Genomic DNA, 19,094 nt, shown 5'->3' on the forward strand with positions numbered 1-19,094 from the left:
GGTTAATATTTAGTAGTAAAAACAAGTTAGAGGTTAATAGAAGGTTAATTCATTTTTTTATTTGAGGTTAATTGCGCCTATCAATCTGAATTTTAAAAATATCTAGGAACGTACTCCAATAATTTAGAAACCTCAAAAAGAAATTTCAATACAAAATTTCAGGCTATTTTTCGAAGTTCTAGGACTTTTCCAGATTTTGTAGCAATCCTGTGGTTAAGTAAAATTCCCGGGGGTTTCCCGGTATCCTGGTCCGCTAGAACCCCTCATATAGTAGTAATTATTACTAAAAATAGAACGCTTCTGCCTAATGTGTGAAGATAACATAAAAAAAATGAATAAAAACCTTCATCAATCATCGCAGAATCGAGAAAACGTCTTGGCGAATGATTTTCTTGAAAAATCGAGGGTCGAAAGTGGTAACAGCCGGGCATGAGATCAACGAGTGCGATCGAGGAGAAGATGTAGAAAATATTCCTTCTGCAAGTATTAGACTGGAAACGAAGTACGCAAAGTAGATTACCTTGGGAAGTAGATAGTACGATGTACTTCTTTTGTTTCCCGTCCCTTCACTCGATCGAAACTGCAGGTCAACTAGCCCATATATTCCGATTAACATACATTATAAATATATCCATGCAGAACCATTGTTCACGTAAATTCCAAAATTTAGTACCAAATTATTTCTCGAAGTTTATGATATCACACTTCTCTACTTGTATCCATTTTTCGCTTCCACTATTCAAATCCAAGTTCATATCTCTTCAGTATTTTACGGCAGCACTTAATTCAGAATAATATTTATTTTCAAATACTTACAATTACATGATACTATATCTGCATGTATTTATAAAATGAAGAACAATTGAAATTCGATATACCCTATAATAATTCCGCATGGAAATGGGAATTAAATAATAAAACTATTTGTCAACAATAATTCGATTTATAGTTTTCGCGCGGGTATAGCATTACCACGGTGAAAAAAAAATACTCAAGGTTTTCAACCAGTCACCTTGAGCAACTGCGTTTGCATCGCAAAATTTTTCAAGCGAGTCTCAACCCGTTTACTTATGATTTTAAGGAAATTAATGACACCAGAGGCTTAATATTGATTCAAATTTATGATCTTCCTCCCACCTTTCTTTGCAAATCAACGCTCACGCCTCTACACAAAAGACACTTGTTGAAAACTCACTTGCTCAGGTGACTGACCTCAAGTCTTCAAAATAAATAAATGAAAAATTAGAAACATTTCCAAAATAAATATAAAGTTAAAAAACAGAAGCATCATACAAGAGAGTTTTCAAGGCTAACAAAATCTAAATAAATATGAATATAGTTGTAATATTAGGGTGGTCCAATATATATTTTTTTTTATTTTCCGACATATCTCCGGGAAATTTGTTCGAATCCAGACACACAAATAAATCCATTTTTTAATGAAATGTAAAATTGGCTTAAGAATACGAATGAAATATCACTTTTTAAATATGAAAAAAATGAGTTTTGCGAGTTTTCCGCGCTATGATTTTATAGATAAAATACCGCTTTATTCTGATAAATAGATGTCTACATAAATTGCTTAAGTAATTTACTATTGTTTTCATCACTTTTTTCTCAGAATAGAGTTAGAACAAACATAATTATTTGAACAATTTATGATAGTTATTGTTAATAATATTCCCTTCTTAGAATAATGCTAGAAAATTGTAGTTTTTCAACAAGTTTCCACTTGTTGTGTATTCTCCCATTAGAGTGTGGCAAGAATTAGTTAAACTTAACAAAATTTATTGTTTAAACAATTTATTATTATCGTAAAAAATATTCAATTTGAATAATGCTAGAAAGCTGCGTCTTTTTCTGAATTTTAAAACTATTTGTCAACTTTTCACTTGGAGTGAATTGAGGTTTTTTCTGAAGTCTAGAAGTTTTTGTCCACTTTTCACTTTTTAAGTTAATAACTATTGCAAGTTAACAAGCCTGCTTATTTAAACAATTGATTATTGTTTATAACTGCATTTTCTTAGAGCAGTGCTAGACAGTTGTTTGTTTTCTGAAATCTTTAGTTTTTTGCATTTTTTAAATTGTATTGTATTGTTTTAAATGAATTATTTATGCTCTTTTTCCAATTAAAAAAATATATATTATAAACAAAAAAGCTATATTAAACAAGAGACAAAAGCAAAAAATAGAATAATTAGGATAAGATGGGAGGACAAGTCTGTAAATGACTTGCAAAAGTTTTGTTTTGAATTAAATCAAGAAGTTTATTGCAAAGTGTAATGGAAAGATTTGGTATTACACATAATTTAATATTTGCCCCTATCCTGGATCCATGTAATCCCTGGATCCACGCAGAAAATTTGAAGCATATTTCAAATATCTCTTTTATTTCATAAAAAAAAAAACATTTTAAAAATGAAAAAGATTATTTCATTATTTTTCTCTAATGTTTATTTATTATTTTGTTCATAACTAAAAGGCAAAGCAAAGTTGAAAATTTCGGCAAAAAAACTGCAACTTTCTAGCATTACTACAGAAAAAGTCAGTTACAACCAATAACAATTTGTTTAAACAATTATTTTTGCTACATTGAATGAACTATTACCTCAATCACTGTAAATAGTGAACAAAAAGTTTAAAATATCATTTAAAAAACGCAATTTCTAGCATTATTAAAAAAGAACATGCTAAAAACAAAAAAATTGTTTAAACAATTTCTTTAAACATCTAATTCGCAATATAAAGTAGTATTTATATATTAAAAATAATATGCATTTAAAAAAACGCAAAGAAATCATTATGAGCGCCAAAAACTCATTTTATCACTTGTGGGTTTTTTTTGGGGACCCTATAAATTTCGTATTCTATAGCTAACTTTAAAGAGGTATGTCAAATTTCAACATGATTCACCACCTAATCTTGACGATTCAGAATAAAATGTTCAAAAACGTCTTTTTTATATTATGGGAAACACGCGTTAAACTTCATGGGGCTTCAGCCCCCTTTAAATATGATTTAAAAAAAAACGGTTTTATTTTTTTGTGGGTTCAAACAAATTTTCGGACGATACTACTGAAAATTCAAACAAAAATTTTGGACAACCTTAATATTACGTGTTAAACTTCATGGGGATTGAGCAAGCATTAAATTTAATTTTTTACACAAAAAGGGATTTATTATTGTGTGGGTTCGAACAAATTTCCGGCGATATGCATAAAATAAAAAAAAAAATGTCCAATGCTTTCGTGGACAACCCTATTGTAATATATATTTATTTATAACTGAAAATTAAAATTGAGAGTAAAAGCCTTGATTTATTGTCTCTCGTAAAGTAGTTATGAAAGTGAAATAAAGAACAACTTACAGAAAGTTCTTTTGAACTTTGCATCGTGTAGTCATAACTTATATGGGTGCACTTCACCTACTGTTAGATTTTTCCAAGGAACGAACACGCCCGCTGCAGCTCCCACACATTCGTTCAAGGATCTCCTCGTGAATCTTCGCAATTTATCCTACAGAACACGAATCATAAATCAAAGCCAATTTTAAATCATCTTCGACACTGAATCAGCAATCCAGTTTCGTATTCCTCGTTTTCTTCATTTTCTAAGATACAAATGAACGATCTTACCTTGATTTTATTCCAGATACGATCTCAAAAACCTCCGGTCATGAACATAAAGTTCAAAAATCTTCCCACTTGATAAAATAAATGTTACGTTTATCAAACGAGGTTTACTTTTACTTTCCTGTGATAAGAAGAAAATGATAAAAAAAAAAGTTTGAGAGCGATGGCTGAAAAGAAGGTGCGGATTAAAAAACTCTTCAGACATCAGTTAATCCTTTTTGCAATAACGATTATTTGTTTTTAGATAATGATACTTCAAAAGTAATAGGTTTTGTTATTTTATTGCAATAAGGAAAAAAATATTTTCTAGAAAAAAAGAGGCGATCGAGACACGTGACAAGTGTTTCAACAAATTTATGTATTCATCACTTTCTGTAACTAAATCATTTCACATACAAATGTTTCGTCTTGCTATAACTTATATATACACGACACGTTTAAATTTGATTCAATGCATTGTTTAATTCATACATCTTAAATATTATAGATTTATCTAAAATGATAAACTCCAAACGAAAGAGAGTGAGTTTCGAACACTGTATTTCGAATTTTGCTTTGTGAACCCGATTTCTTTGGTTTATAACAACTCTCTCGATGCAGAAAGAACCTGGCAACTTTATCAATACTAATTAATAATTTTACTCGATAAAGCCCAAGTCTATTCAAGAATAAGCTTAATATCGAAAAATCTTTCTGTAAAATTGAATACCGTTTGAAATTAAATTAATTCAGCAGTAAACTACAAACAAAAGCATGTAAATTTGAATATTAAGTAGAAAAAGCATTTCGAGAAAGACAATTAGTTAAAAACATTACAGAAGAAATAACCGAGTAATAATAAAATATATTATTTTACTGGGTGAAACTGAACCCAAACTACAGCAAATAATTAATTAAATTTGAAATTCATTTGAAAATTCAGAACTGATGGGCTTTAGGCGTCAAATTGTTAAACTTGTGCCCGTGTCACCTTGATTCGACAAAGTAAGAAAATTGAAAAAAATCTATCTAATGGCGAGTCCCATCTTGAATTGGAAAGAGGTGACATTCTTGTTGGGGAATATCTTGCGATTACCTTAGGAATACGTTTCTTGGAGGGTGTTCGACGGTGCGATTGAAACCATGATGTCAGTGGATCACGAAGCTTGTTTGCAGAACTTGGGTCTTGTTTTATTGAATCCTAGAATTACATGTGACAATCACGTAGGGTTTTTTTTTTACTTAAAATCATTCGCCTTAACTATTACTAGGCATTTATTTACTTTAATATCTTCCAAGAGATCCTCTTCTTCATCAATGGTTTAACTGTAAAAAAAATACAAATTAGGATTGAATTTAATTAAAGTTTAAAAGTTTGAACATTCGCGTATAAACTTGTTTTTAAAAAATAGAGCTTGAAATGTATATAAAATAGGCACATGATATTTAAACTCAAGATTTGAGCTCTAATTCTCTGTTTATTTTTTTGCAAATTAAATGAATTCCTCAAATCGTGAATAATTATTACATTATATTGCTCCACCAAAGGTCATTCTTATCCAAAAGCTCCCTGTTTTTTATTTAAAAATATAAATCACACCTTATAAATGTCAACAAATTTTTTTCTGATACATATGGGAACTTTCTGCTGATATAAATTCACTAAAAAATCATCCAAGGAATAAAAGTTATTTATAAAAAAATTATTTAAAAACCCATGAAAATCACCATGTGGACCAAAATATCATTGTGCGCTCAGCTAGATAAATATAATTTTTGTAGAGAAACATCTCTGTATTTTAAAATTTACTGTGTTTAAATTTTTTAATCTGTAGACATATCAAATTGTGTTTTTAACCAATTTTTATCAACATGAAATCTGCAATCTATTAGAAAAACCTCTCGAGGCAATAAAAGATATTGACGTCCATGAAAAAAAATAAATAAAAATGCAGGGTGGCACGCAACATAATGAGATAAGTGACAAAATGTCAATCAGGGTGTCTAGCGATTCTTAGGAACAAAATTCAAGTTATTTTCCAGGTTTTCCAGGTCAAGAAATCAAAATTTTCCAGGTCTCCTTTTTCACATCAAATAATAAAATAAACGTTTGTCATACATGTAAAAAAAATTTCAAAGCTTTTGTAAAATCTTTAAAATTCTTGAAACCTTTGCAATCTTTGTGAACTCTTTCTTTAATCTTTGTTTGTGAAATCTTTTGTGTCTGTTTAAAATCATTGAAGTCTTTTGAAATCTTCTAAAATGTGTTGACACCTTTTGTAATCGCTGAAAATCTATGAAATTCTTGAAATATTTTGAAATGCTTTTGAATTCTTTAAAGAAATTGTGAAATCTTTTATGAGTCTTTTGTATTCGTTTGAAATCACTGGAATATTTGAAATATTTGTGTAATCTTTATGAAATTTGTTATAGTCGTTTAAAATCACTGGAATATTTGAAATCGTTTGTTGATATCGTTTAAAATATTTGAAATGTTTTCAAATCTTTGAAATTTGTTGTACTGTACCCTTGTAGAAATTTTTTAAGTCCTTGAAAGCTTTGAAATCCACGAAGTTTCTTTTATCTTTGTTCGTGAAATCTTTTCTGTTCATTTGAAATTATTAAAATCTTTTCAAAGCTTCTCAAATTTGTTGAAATCTTTTGAAATCATTAAAAATCTTTTAAATGTTTTGAAATCTTTGAAATCTGGTGTACTGTACCCTTGTTGGATTATTTGAAATTCTTGAAATTTTTCAAAATCCTTAAAATTTCTTTAAAATATTTGAAAAATCTTTCGGAAATCTTTTGTAATCGTTTGAAATCTTGTCAAACAATGTTTTATATAATCTTTGAAACTTTTGTGAAATCTTTTGACATTTCCTACAAAATTTTGAAGTAATTTAAAATCTTTGTCAAAGGTTCGAAATCTTTGTGAAGTGCTCCAAGTCTTTATGCAATGTTCGAAATCTCTGGGGAATTTTTGTTAAAACTTTTTAATCTAGTGTACATGCCTTTTTTGAATGTTTGAAATCCTTCAAATCTTTGTGAAATATTTTGAAATTTTTATAAAATCTTTCTTGAATCTTCGTTTGGAAAATCTTTTGTATTCGTTGCAGTCATTGAATTATTTGAAATATTTTGAAGTCTTCTCAAATGTTTTTAAACCTCTTGAAATCGTTTGAAATATTTGAATTCCTTTAAATCTTTAAAGTTTTAAAATATTTGTGAAATTGCTGTGAAATCTTTATTGAAATCTGGCGTACGCGCCTTTTTTAAATCGTTAACATCCGTAAAATTTTTTTGAAATGTTAAAGACATTTTAAATATTTTGAAATCTTCAGAGATATTTTGTAACCTTTTGAAATCTGTAGTACACTCAAAAACCGATTGGTCAACCCCTCGCAAAATCAGTTGTATGGCCATGGCTTATTCTAATTCTGAAACTAATTAGACATCGAAATTTTAAACTAATAATTTTTATCATTTCTAAGTTGAACACTTCAACAAAAAGTGTCTTGAAATATCTTTATTTATTCTGTAATAAACAAAAGATAAATTATATCTTGACGAATAAAAAAATTTTCAGCAGCAAGATTGTTGCTAAACGAGATGTTTCTTTTATAATAAGCTAAAAGATTTAAATCACTCTTCGCACTTCGATAAAATTACTGTTTTAAAAAAAGAAAAAAAATTAAAATTCAAGGTTTTCGTGGGAAAAACAAGGAGATTTCCAGGTTTTCAACGTTTAAAAAATAGTCAAGGAGAATCCCAGGTTTCAAGGGTTTCAAGGTCACTAGACACCCTGTCAATTATACAGGACATTCAGGACAGCAAAAAACAGCCTGTAAAGTCGAATTCACAATTAGAGAGAAAAAACAAGAATTCGACTTACGACAGAGATAAAAAATGAAATAATCAATTTTAAAAAAAGTTTCGAGAAAATGAGGTTTTAATGTTGAGGAAAGAATTTCATGGTCTCTGAAAAATGTCTTCCAATCGTGATAAAAAATCTAAATTACCAAATTTGACCAAAATAAAATCTCGTTGAATGAGACGAAAAAATTTCCCTTACCCCGGATACGCCCTGCCATCTTTCAAGTTGTGAAAATAATAATTTTCTCAGATGCATTTTGATAAAGCGCAAAAGCTAATGTTCAGCTGCTTGTTGGTCATAAAATTTTATTTGCGTAACGGGACAATTAAATAAACATCCCATTTTCTCAACATGTGCTTTCTTTTTAGTTTTTATATCTGATGCCAAAACTTCCCTTTCTTTCCATCGAGCTTATGTTTTATTTTTATGAATCGCTTAAACAATCCCAAGCCATTTTGCACTTTTTGGTAGAAAAGTGAGTGATAATACGGTGATTTAAACAACAAAGAAAATTTATATCCTACTTAGTGCATGAAAGATAAAAAATTCCCGCTTCAAAAATAAACCCCGTACAATTCCAGCTTTTCACGCGCTTTATCCAAACATTGGAGACCCTGAACAAAGCTCTATTTATTGCCTTCAAAGTTCAAATCTTGAGCATGAAAAATAAAGTTATATTCTATCTGAATATGACTTTTTAAAGGTGAATTCACTTAAAAACCTTCAAAATATTTTTACGATGTTGTTGGATATAGTTATATACCTTGAAATTAAAACAACCTTTAAAAAAAAGTAAAATCAAATTTATTATAGACTACTTACTTGGCTGTAGGCCTCCTCGAGGGTTCAGATGCCGTGGGTGGAGGAGGAGGACCTCGGCGTTCTAATTCTTCAAGATAACCCATCAGAAGGCGGGAACGTTCAGAAGATGCAGCCTCCAGTACGAGGAATCTTTTATCCTTCCTCAGGATTTCTTCAATTTCTGTTAAATACGACCGATTCTCCTGTACCTTTTTGTGCGTCTTATCCGTAATTAACTTCGTTTCCTACAAAATGAATTGTAGATCAATCTCAAAAAGCACATTTTTTAAATTAATATTCATAAATATTTTTAACCAAAATATCTCAAATAAAATAATTACGAATTTGTTCTATACCTGCAAAAGCTCTCGAAAGTCAGCCTTGGCTGCTACAAGTTTGTCTTTGATATATTCTTTAAATTCCTTTTCGCATTTCTAAAAAAAGCATCATTGCAAAGTAAATAGATTAAAATGAAACGACAGAACAAAAGTGGAAATGATAATAGTTCTACAAACCCGATCACTCGAGGAGAATTTTACATATCTTGGGTCGTCCTTAAGTAGTTTTTTAACATCTTTCCAAGAAGCTGTGAGTTCCGATGACACGGGGAATTCCGAAGACGTCCAGATTTCATCGAGAAGCTCCCGGAATTTGTCTCGTTTCTTTCGACCGAGCTGTTCAATGTGTTCGATGAACAACCGCTCCTTTTCCTCGCGATCTAAACTCTCAGCGAGCTCCCATCGGTGGTCCTTTCTTAATTGCCGTTTTGCTTCCCGCCACGCTAGGTCTCCATTTCGAACCTAAAATGAATAATATTTAACGCCTCATTTAGTAAACCTGATTATTTTTTCTTAATCTGAAAAATAAACGAGAAAATTTACCAAATCGGCAAGAAGAGCGCTAAAATGTTGAACAGCTTCGGTGTGTCGATGATGTTGTCTCTCCTTATCTCGATCCCTGAGATGTGTGGCTAAAGTTCTTTGCACTTCTCTTTCTCTTTCCCGAAGACTTGCTTCTGCTCTTCTTTCTCTTTCCCTTTTCTGTTTCTCACGATCTTCCTCAGAGTCGGAATATCCTTCCATTTCCTCCTTCTATAAAAAGATAATATTCACAAGTTATATTTAAATTTATGTTCCTCTATAAATAATAACTAGAAATTATACATGCGCTACAGCGTCCGAGAAACATTACATTGCTAATTGACAATATGCAAATATAAAACAAGGTTACTATGATTCCAATTTCATATTGTATAGTTTAATCACTTTAAAACATAATTTGAAAGGCATGGTTTTATTTTTCATGCAAATTTTTTTTTCACAGATTAATGTAGAACGCGACTTGGAAACATGGAAAGTCAACTAAAAAATATTCAGTTCTTAATGCTTTTTCGGAATTTTTCAATTGTAGAGAATAAAAATTTAAAGCTATTAAGCAATGAGAAAGTTAAATTGCAAATATGTATAAGTATTAAATTATTACTTTTGAATGTATCATTCCTTTCAAATCTTATTCATTCTGTAAAGGCTATGTATTCTTTTCCATTCCTTTCAATTGTTTGAAATGTCTTCAAAATCCTTGAAATTCTTTTACTTTTCTTGAAATGTTCTGAATTCCCTAAATTCCTTGCATTATTTTGAAATCCTTAGATTTTCTTGAATTTCATGGATTTCAAGGACTTTAAAATAATACAAAGAATTAAGAAGGATTGACGGAATTTAGACATTTCAGAGAATTCTGAATATTTCAGGAAAGAAGAATTCAGACGAATAGAAGGAATTTAGAGATTTAAAACAATTCAGGAAATTTAAAGGATTTCTGGAATTCAAAGGAATTCAGTTTTATTAAAACGAAAAATTTCAAACATTTGATCAACCCTCAAACTATTTCATCACAACATTGTTAACTTAAATGCTTTAAATTGTTTTGTAATTATTCAAGTATTCAAAACTGCATTTAAAAATTCTTCAAATTAAAAATAAAGTCCTAAATTGAAAACTTTTTAACTAAATGAATTTAGAATTAGGCTTTATGACTGCATAATTTCCTAATTGAATGCGTAAACAATTAAACTTATTATGTATTTAAAAACAAGTTAAAATCGAACTTATTAAAAATTGCATTCATATTATGTGGTATGGAATTTATATTTCCAATGATTGAAAGGATTTTTCTTCAGAAATTTGTAAAAATCCCAGACAAAAAATAAATTAACTATCATTTCCCAGTTTAACCTGGTATCGAAAATTCACGGTCCTTACTCGGTGTGGCGGCCACCCTGTTTTAAAATTATTAGTTTTGTGAACATCAAAGTTTTTATTTGTTCTGAAAAAAAGTGTCAATGAAAATTTGTTTTTCGCTTAATTTAACCTGGAAGTTTTTCCAAATTATTTTTTAAAATTTTGTATGTTTCGTTTTGAGTGATAATTAATTTGAAGAGCAAATATTCCATATAAAACATTTCTTTCGAAAGTTTAAATAGAATAAAAAAATTAAGCAAATACTAAATAAAATAGCAATTCAATTACAAGCACATTTTTCGTTGACATTTTCTCAATATACGCTACTTTTATTTTTTCTTGTATTCTGCCAAGATCTGAGTTTAGATAAAATATTTCGCAATAATCAAACATTTTAATATCGTTTATAAATCCATTGTTCAAGCATAAAAAGTTTCTGAATTTTTACTAGATACTAATTTCCTCTAAGTTCAGGCGTTGGAAGAATAAAGGGAAAAATCAGCACAATTCTAATATCTTATATGCCTTTAAACGTTCGTCTTGCCTTGTTTTAAATTTTGGTTTAGAAGGAATAAATGTCTTAATTTTTTGATATACACGAAGACACAGAAGAGAATTACGGGAAAAAACTTAATTCCAATCCGGGAAATCCGGAAAGTTATTGGTTGGCAATGCAATGTTTTCCGCAATGTAGCGCGCGTATAATATTGTCATTGCTATATAAAGTCCTCTAAACAAAAAGAATTTTGAACAAATTATTACCTCGATTTCCTTTCGTGACATTTTCTCTTCATTGTCATCAATCTCCCCGACTTCTTTCTCCACAGAAACCTCGATTTTTTCCTTGCCATTTTCTTCACTACTAGTAGTTTCCTTTTTTTGTTTCTTTTCTTTAGGTGCGTCCTTGTCATTTTTGTCTTTTGAAGACTTGTCTTTATGTCTGTCATCCTTCCTCTCTCTATCCCTCTTCTCAGATTTGTGGTGATCTTTGTCTCTATGCCGATGATCTTTGTCCTTATCCTTCTCCTTTTTCCTCTCCTCCTTCAAACTGCGAATGTAGTCCCTAAACCAATCCTCGCGAGCACTAGCGGATTCTACGCACCTGTATCTCCAATCCGTCTCCAATTTCTTCTTACAATCACTCCAATGAGAATGTCTGTCAATGTCTTTGTGCTCTTTTAGCAGCGATATGAAATCCTTTTTAACCTGGAATAGACGCAACGAAAAAAGTGTCATAGCGGGAGAATAAAATGTCATACTTTTTACTTTAATTTAGTATAATATACATGTTTGTCAATTAATTTTGCAGCTCATTCTTCATGCACATTTGATAGTTCCAATCAATAATGACCCTCATAGCCTCATTATTTTCATTAAATTACGACAGAATGTTGCAATTAAATTAATAATCACATTATTCAAAGTCAAAGTAACTTTGAAAAAGTTTCACGACAACGAAAATTAAATGAGCTACGAAAGGTCTATTGATGGGATTATTTTATGCGAAACAAGTTGCTCGTGTTTGCTGAAAAAAATTACACCAATTACATGCTGTAAAATTAATCACGAATCGATGTTAACGTTTATTGTTATTTTAAATATTTTCAAGATAAATTTCAAAATTAAAATTGGAATTATATTTAAGGAGAAGAAAAACTCGTTAACGACGATTCGAATTAGGAAATAAATATATTTTTCACGGCTGTCCTCGCTGAAAAAAAAGAATCTGGTTAGTATCCTTAAACTAAAAGATTATACCGTATTAAACATATTTTCATTTAGATAATTAAAATCTAAAATTCGTTTCTTAAAACCAATTTCTTCTCATATCCTCAATTTTATATTAAATCAAAAGAAAAAGTTATCTTCAATATTTAAAATGTTAACGCTTTCCAATTTTAATGAAGATTCGTTTATTTTTCAAAATAAAAAGAGTAACATAAAATTAGATAGAACTTAGTTTTTCCTCTGCATTTCATGTCTAAAGCAATAAAAATAAAATTCTATCCAATGATTCAGCTTTTATTATATTTATAATGAAAGAAGAGCTGAGAATGAAAAATACTGCTCTTTATTATTTTAGATAAAAATTGGCGAGAAAAAGGTAAGTACTAACTGATATAAATTTTTCATTAAAGACATAATGTAATATAACTTTAGTGATTCAGTTAAAAAGCACAACATATAATTGAATAAGGGGTTAAATCAATTTTTTATGAACAAAATTATTTTCTAGTAATTGTAAAGAAAACTATTAACAAAAGACTCTAAAGGCAATTAAAATAATTTTCATGAACATGTACATCATATGTTTAATTTCAAAATCAAAATTTCGTCAATTTATTGAATTCAAGAGAAACTTACAAAAATCAATGAATGTTCAAGAAGGGAACAGGGCAGATACTTTAAATATCATTTTCGATACCTTCAACGATCTGATCCAAAAAACAGAAATTTTTAATTTTTAATCAGATATCTGCCAATATTGTTCATTTTTATATCAGAATAATATCCTTGCTTAAACTTATAACACCGAACTTTTTTCTGTTTCTGAAACATCAAAATGAAATTAAAGTGAAAATTTCTCCATAAAATGTCTATTTAAAGAAATAATGTACGGCTAAAATAAAAATAAAACATAATATAAGCAAATACTCCAATACCTCGTTAAAAGATAAAAATGAGTGCTTTTTTGGATCATTTTAATCAAATCTCTAAGTCGCTGAATTTTGTCTACAAGAATGATCAAATACTGCTGATTAAACTTTTGAATGAAAATTAATTTTCTTCTTTGGGCAAAGTGCGATCTATAATCGTGAACCCGTGCAAATAGAATCTGAACAAATTTCTTTCAGATTTTAAGTTTTCATACTCGTTTTGGCACCAAATTTCTATACAACCGAACGACTCAAATCAAGATTATCATCATTTACTAAATGCGAATAATGGCAACAATTCAAAAGCATTAGAAACCCTCTTTCATTCCTCCTAAGCTCTTTCACTCTTCATAGAAAATATCATAAGGATAGATTCGAGAAATCGAAAGCTTAACATTTTTTTTATTCTAGAATAGCATGAAGCGAAAACTCACACAAAAAAAAGAAAGAGCTGAGGAGACAGAGTTTATAAATTATTTGTTTATATTTTAAGATTACACTGTCTACTGATTATGAACAAAAATCTGAAAGTTCCAAGGTTTTCCAGGTACGCATATTCTTTTAAATACAAATTAAAGTATAATTCCAAGAATAAAATCTTTAATTCAGACCAAATTGTAGGCTTCCATAAAAATAGAAAATAACCTTTTTCGAAAGGGATTCAAAAGACTTTAATTTAAAGACTAGAAATCTGAAGAATTTAAGTCCAACATAAAGAAAATACTTTAATCTTGAAAGCAAATAATTAAAATTGTTTGTGAATTTAAAAGAATTTAAATTTAATTTAATTTCTATTTGGAAATCATTACAACTTCTATAGATTTTAAAATTAAAAGAAATACGGCTTTAATTTTCTGCTTTAGAACCTATTGGAATTTTAAACACAAATAACCTTCAAACTACATAGGACAATACTAAAAAAATTTATTTCAAGAGGGTTTCAGTTTAAATGTTTTTTTTATAGTAAATCCTCAATTGTCGAAATTTTGAAAGGACCAAGACTCAAAATGTGTTAAACTTAAAAGCAATAATATTTTATGAATTTATAATCTAATTCAAATTACACTTTCCAACTTGCAAGGAATCAATCCCAATTTGATTATATTAAATAATTTCTTAGTTTTCTCAATTTATTAAAAAAGCCTTCTTTTTGCAAACCACGAAACGTTTAAAAATCATCGCAACTTAAAAGCGTTTAAAATGAGAACCTTATAATATAATGTTTTTAATTTTTCGAATTTAAATAATTTTTGTAATTAAACTGACAAGCGTGATATCTGAAACCCGCCCTAAGTGTCCTCTAACTAGTGTAAGATCACCTATTATTTCAAGTTTAAAAATTAAAGAACCGAATTCAAAATGATCTGAATTAAAAAAAAACCTTAAATCTCTTGAAATTTTCAGAATCTTCCACTTGAGTATTGACCCCCCCCCCCCCCCCCCCCCCCCCCCCCCAACTGAACTAAACCTGAGGCTATCTAATGCTTTCGGCAAGGGCTGCAAACTAAAGTTTAAATAATTCTTACATCGTCGCATGATATGTAAGCTCTGTGGTGGCGTTAGCTTTGTACAAGATCTGTACCACATCCCAAAAGACGATAAAAGATCTTCAAGAAGATTCGAGACTAGTGCTACCTCAGGGCTCGTTTGCATTTCCAACGATTGCAAGAGAATTTGACTTTTGTTTTTTTTTCTTCCTTTCTTTTTAAATCTTTACCTTAAATTTCTCTTTTTATTTTTTGTTTTGAAAAAAGTTATTTTTTGTCAAGTAACGAGGATTACGAGTAATATACAAATACCGAGTTCGTTCATTCTCATGACTCTGCTTTGGAGTAAAGAATGCGGCGCGCGAGGGTGTGCCATGTGTGCCACGCAGTGTAGGTGGGGATGGTAGATGACATCATCCATGCCACCAACCAGCTTCAGAACCAAGCCACTCCACATACGGAACCTGTCCTGCCTGCCTCCTGACTGAAGTGGAGAGTTCAGAACACATAAGTATACAAGGAACCGTCACATACTAACAGTTTTATTTTCTCTATCTCTCTCCGGATTTTGAGAGCTATAAATTTGCTTTATTTTATTTTTATTTTTATTGATAACGAATAACGAGAAAATCTACTCAGGAGCGGAGAATATTTATAAAACATTCTCCCTGTTCGTGTTCCTCATCCATTAATGACGTTAATCAGATTTCAAATACGAATTATTAGATCGTACAAGTTGAACAAAATAATAACATACCTATGGAACCTGAAAGAAAAGTGTATTATCGCTGAAAAGAAATGTGGGTTACGGTATATTATCTTGCTTTAAGACGCTGCCTATTTATTTATTATTATTATTATTATTATTATTATTATTATTATTATTATCACTACTAGTTGCAAATGATTTCAAACATATTTAATTGTGCGATGTGAAGATGTGAGAACATGAAAATAGGCAGGGCCTCAAGGCTTAAGCTTAAGGCTTTTAACTTATTTCAAATTATCAACTACTTTAATTTTTAATTGATGTTATGTTATGTGTGCATGCAGAGCACAAACTGGGTGCGCAATAGACATCGAGCTGGTACCACCTTTATCGTATGCTCACCCAATATCATGACAAGCAGAAAACAAGAATTCACATTAATTTTAATTTTTCATTCGACTTAATTTGCCTCTCTATTTTACTTTCTAATTCAATCTGTTTACCTAATTTGCTTTTGAATACTTCATTTTACTTTAAATATAAATTTCAACTTTCAAAACTCGTTTCTGCTTCCATAGATTTTGAATAAAAATTTACAGCTGAAAAGAAAAGAGATTATGTAGCGTTTGTTTTTGCAAAGAATTGGACATACCTGTTCTCGCTTGGCCGTCTTTTCTTCCTTTTCTCGCTTTCGAACTTCGAGAAGATACTCGTTGAAAAGACTCTCGCGTTCCCGCATCTTTTCTACGTTTTTAAACCTGTCGTCGCGTCCGTGCTTTTGTGCAAAATCACTGAAGGATGATCTGAAAAAAAGGGTTTATTTTATTATTTAAAACACTTTTAATATTATTCACTTAAAATTCGTGGATTTAAAACTAATATTAATGGGGAAAAATGGGAACTTACTTTCCATGCAGAATGGCCTCTTCAAGAAGCTTTTGAAACTGGTCCTTCCTTTCCTTCATTTTGTTCCTCTTCTCCCGGCGCTCTTCCTCAGCCCTTTCTTTCACGTATTTCTCGAAAACTTGCTTCCTCTCCTTCGAAGTTAAGAGCAGATATCGAGGGTCGAAGACTATTTTGTGCAACTCCTTTTCCCAGGTGCTGAACGCGGATACCTGAAATGGAGAATTGCAATTTGGATTGGATTCAAATGCGAAAACATTTGAATTAAAACTAGACTAACCCAAAGATTTGAAAATAAAAGAAAAAATATTATATCTAAGGATAACAACTTACATCTTTTTCAGCTAGCATGTCCTTGAAGGATTTGATTCTCGTTTCCAAGGGGACAATTGCTCTTTCTCTGGCTGCTCTCACCTCCGCTTCAATGGCTGCTTCCTTCCCGATGTCGATCGTCTTTTTCCCTTCCTTCTCCTCCTCTTCTTTGACGACTACAGCTTCAAATCAAGTACAATTTTTAATATTTCGGATATAAAAAAACTACACACAATTTCAAATACCTAAGGCACGGATCACAAAAATTCGACAGAAAGAGTAACTAGTCATTTTTGTTTGAAACAAACTTTTTTTAGCTATCTTTGAAAAATTGGATAAACACTTTCGCACTGTTTACGGATGAAGATACATAGGAAAAGAAATAGAGATACAAAATTTAAAAATAGATCAACAATAAAAATGCTTATATTTCGAGGGGTTGGCGATTTGAATTTTAAGTGTACCCCAGATTAATGATTTTAAGTATTTCAAAGATTTCACAAAGATTTAATAGATTTCAACACAGACTTCAAAGATCAAAAAATTTTAAAGGTTGCAAAAGATTTCAAAGATTTAAATTATACAGCAAGGCTAGCACACCAAATTTCATAAGTGATCAACCTTTCCTCATATTTAAAATGTATTTTAAACTGATTTTTTGTTAGTAGAAGGCCGTGCATAAATTACGTAGTCTTTTGGGTGGAGGGGTAGTTCAAAAAATTGTCTAGGCTGTCTTAGATGGGGGAGTGGATACATGGCCAAAATAATTTCTTATGTAAAATATTTTTACGTCTGTGAATCCCTAAAAAATAAAACTTTTAACAAATTGTAGGAAAATGCAAATATTTAGTTCAAAATTTCTAGTTAAAATTTTGTTAATTTTTTTTTTGCAGAAAGTGAACCCTCTTGGTATAAAACTCAAAATTTTGATTGAAAATGTATGCACTTTGTTGAAAATTCATATTTTTGTTTGAAATTTAATCTTTTGGTTAAAAATGCAACGTTTTGGAAGATTAAACTGGTTTGTTGAATTTGTCATCATGAAAACAAAAACATAAACCCAAGACGACTCTCTCGACTCCAGTTCTACCTCCCCCCTCTCCCAACTCTCTCTCCTTAACTGAAGTTTTTGGTGGGACTGACGTTAGAACTACAATCTCCACCCTATGACGATTTGATACTTAACTTTGACATGATTTCGACTCAGAAAATAAACTTATTGCATAAAGGTGTTAGTTGGGCATATAATCTAAACAATGAATAATACAAACTACAAAATAGCCTCGGAAAGGACTGGAACTTTTAATGACAAAAGGCATCCACACGGAAAATCTAAAGGTCATGTTTCAGGCGACGAATGGACACTGGGTGTTTGCAATGCTAGGAGAGTAAATGATCTAAAGGTAAAAGAATTGCGTGCAACTATGGACGTGAAGAAACTAGACATTTTATGTGTGTCTGAAACAAAGAAAAAGCGATACGAAACCAAAGACATAAAAAACGGCGTGTTGAAAGGCGGCTTTGAAATATGGTCAGGAGTAGACTGTGAATCACATGGTAAACAAGGAGTAGGTCTGATTTTGAATGAAAGAGCAAAGCAGCATCTCGGAGACCATGGTTTCGTGTCTCTCAGACTGCTGTGGGCTAGAATGAAAGTAGGAATCAGAAGATTATTTATCATAGCATGCTACGCGCCGGTTGATAGTGATCCAAGAGAAGTAAAAGACGCCTTCTGGGACACTTTAAATGACACAATAAACATTTGCGAACATGGGGAAAGAATAATTCTACTAGGAGACATGAACGGTTGGGTGGGCATCCGAAATCAGGATACAGAAAGAGTATTAGGTAATTTTCGGGATCCAAGAACAAACTATAACGGAGATAAATTACTTGGTCTATGCTTAGAAAGGGGTCTGTTTATTACAAATACTTGGTTTAAGCATAAAATGATCCACATGTACACCTGGTCTAAAGGAAATAGCCGCAGTATAATTGACTTTGTTGTTGCGGATGAAAGACTAAGAGAGTTAGTCAAAGATACAAGAGTCATGAGGGGTCCTGAATGCAATACTGATCATTACCTACAGAAACCGAATTTGCGAATAGATTTCCAAAATAAGATAATCGAAATCATAGATAGGGCAACATGGGAGGACCGTATAAAAAACAAAGATATAGAGGGCGCCTGGACAATGTTACGGGATATCCTTGTCAGATGTACGATCGAAGTGTGTGGTACCGCAGTTGTAGGAAGAATGTTGGTGATGCGTGGTGGAACGATGAAATTCAGGCTGCCCAAAAAGCAAAAAGAGAAGCGCACAAGAGAACTTTGAACATCGCAGGTCTTAGCAACGAAGAAAGAAATAGACGTAGAAATGATTATAGACGCGAAAACGGGATACTTAAACGATTAGTTAAAGAAAGTAATGATACAATTAGAGCAGAAGAAGAGATAAAAATACAAAACGACTTTGAAGGAAGCAGGAAACTACTTTATA

General features: G+C 30.8%; 1 protein-coding gene across 3 annotated transcripts in view; it reads right to left on the reverse strand.

The window, feature by feature from the left end:
• Positions 1-3,972: 3,972 nt before the first annotated feature.
• LOC117176461 (transcription elongation regulator 1) overlaps positions 3,973-19,094 on the reverse strand; it is a 34,477-nt gene continuing 19,355 nt past the window's right edge. For all 3 annotated transcript variants that reach the window (XM_033366706.1, XM_033366705.1, XM_033366704.1), the window contains exons 10-19: positions 16,615-16,775; positions 16,285-16,493; positions 16,031-16,181; positions 11,288-11,731; positions 9,167-9,376; positions 8,801-9,085; positions 8,642-8,719; positions 8,307-8,530; positions 4,894-4,936; positions 3,973-4,811 (exon numbers count right to left, since the gene is read on the reverse strand). In XM_033366706.1, coding sequence (XP_033222597.1) covers positions 4,933-4,936; positions 8,307-8,530; positions 8,642-8,719; positions 8,801-9,085; positions 9,167-9,376; positions 11,288-11,731; positions 16,031-16,181; positions 16,285-16,493; positions 16,615-16,775 — 1,766 coding nt within the window. In that variant the 3' untranslated portion in view covers positions 3,973-4,811; positions 4,894-4,932. The remainder of the gene's footprint in view (positions 4,812-4,893; positions 4,937-8,306; positions 8,531-8,641; positions 8,720-8,800; positions 9,086-9,166; positions 9,377-11,287; positions 11,732-16,030; positions 16,182-16,284; positions 16,494-16,614; positions 16,776-19,094) is intronic.

Source organism: Belonocnema kinseyi, chromosome 7 (genome assembly GCF_010883055.1).
Source record: "Belonocnema kinseyi isolate 2016_QV_RU_SX_M_011 chromosome 7, B_treatae_v1, whole genome shotgun sequence".
Taxonomy (NCBI): Eukaryota; Metazoa; Arthropoda; class Insecta; order Hymenoptera; family Cynipidae; genus Belonocnema; species Belonocnema kinseyi.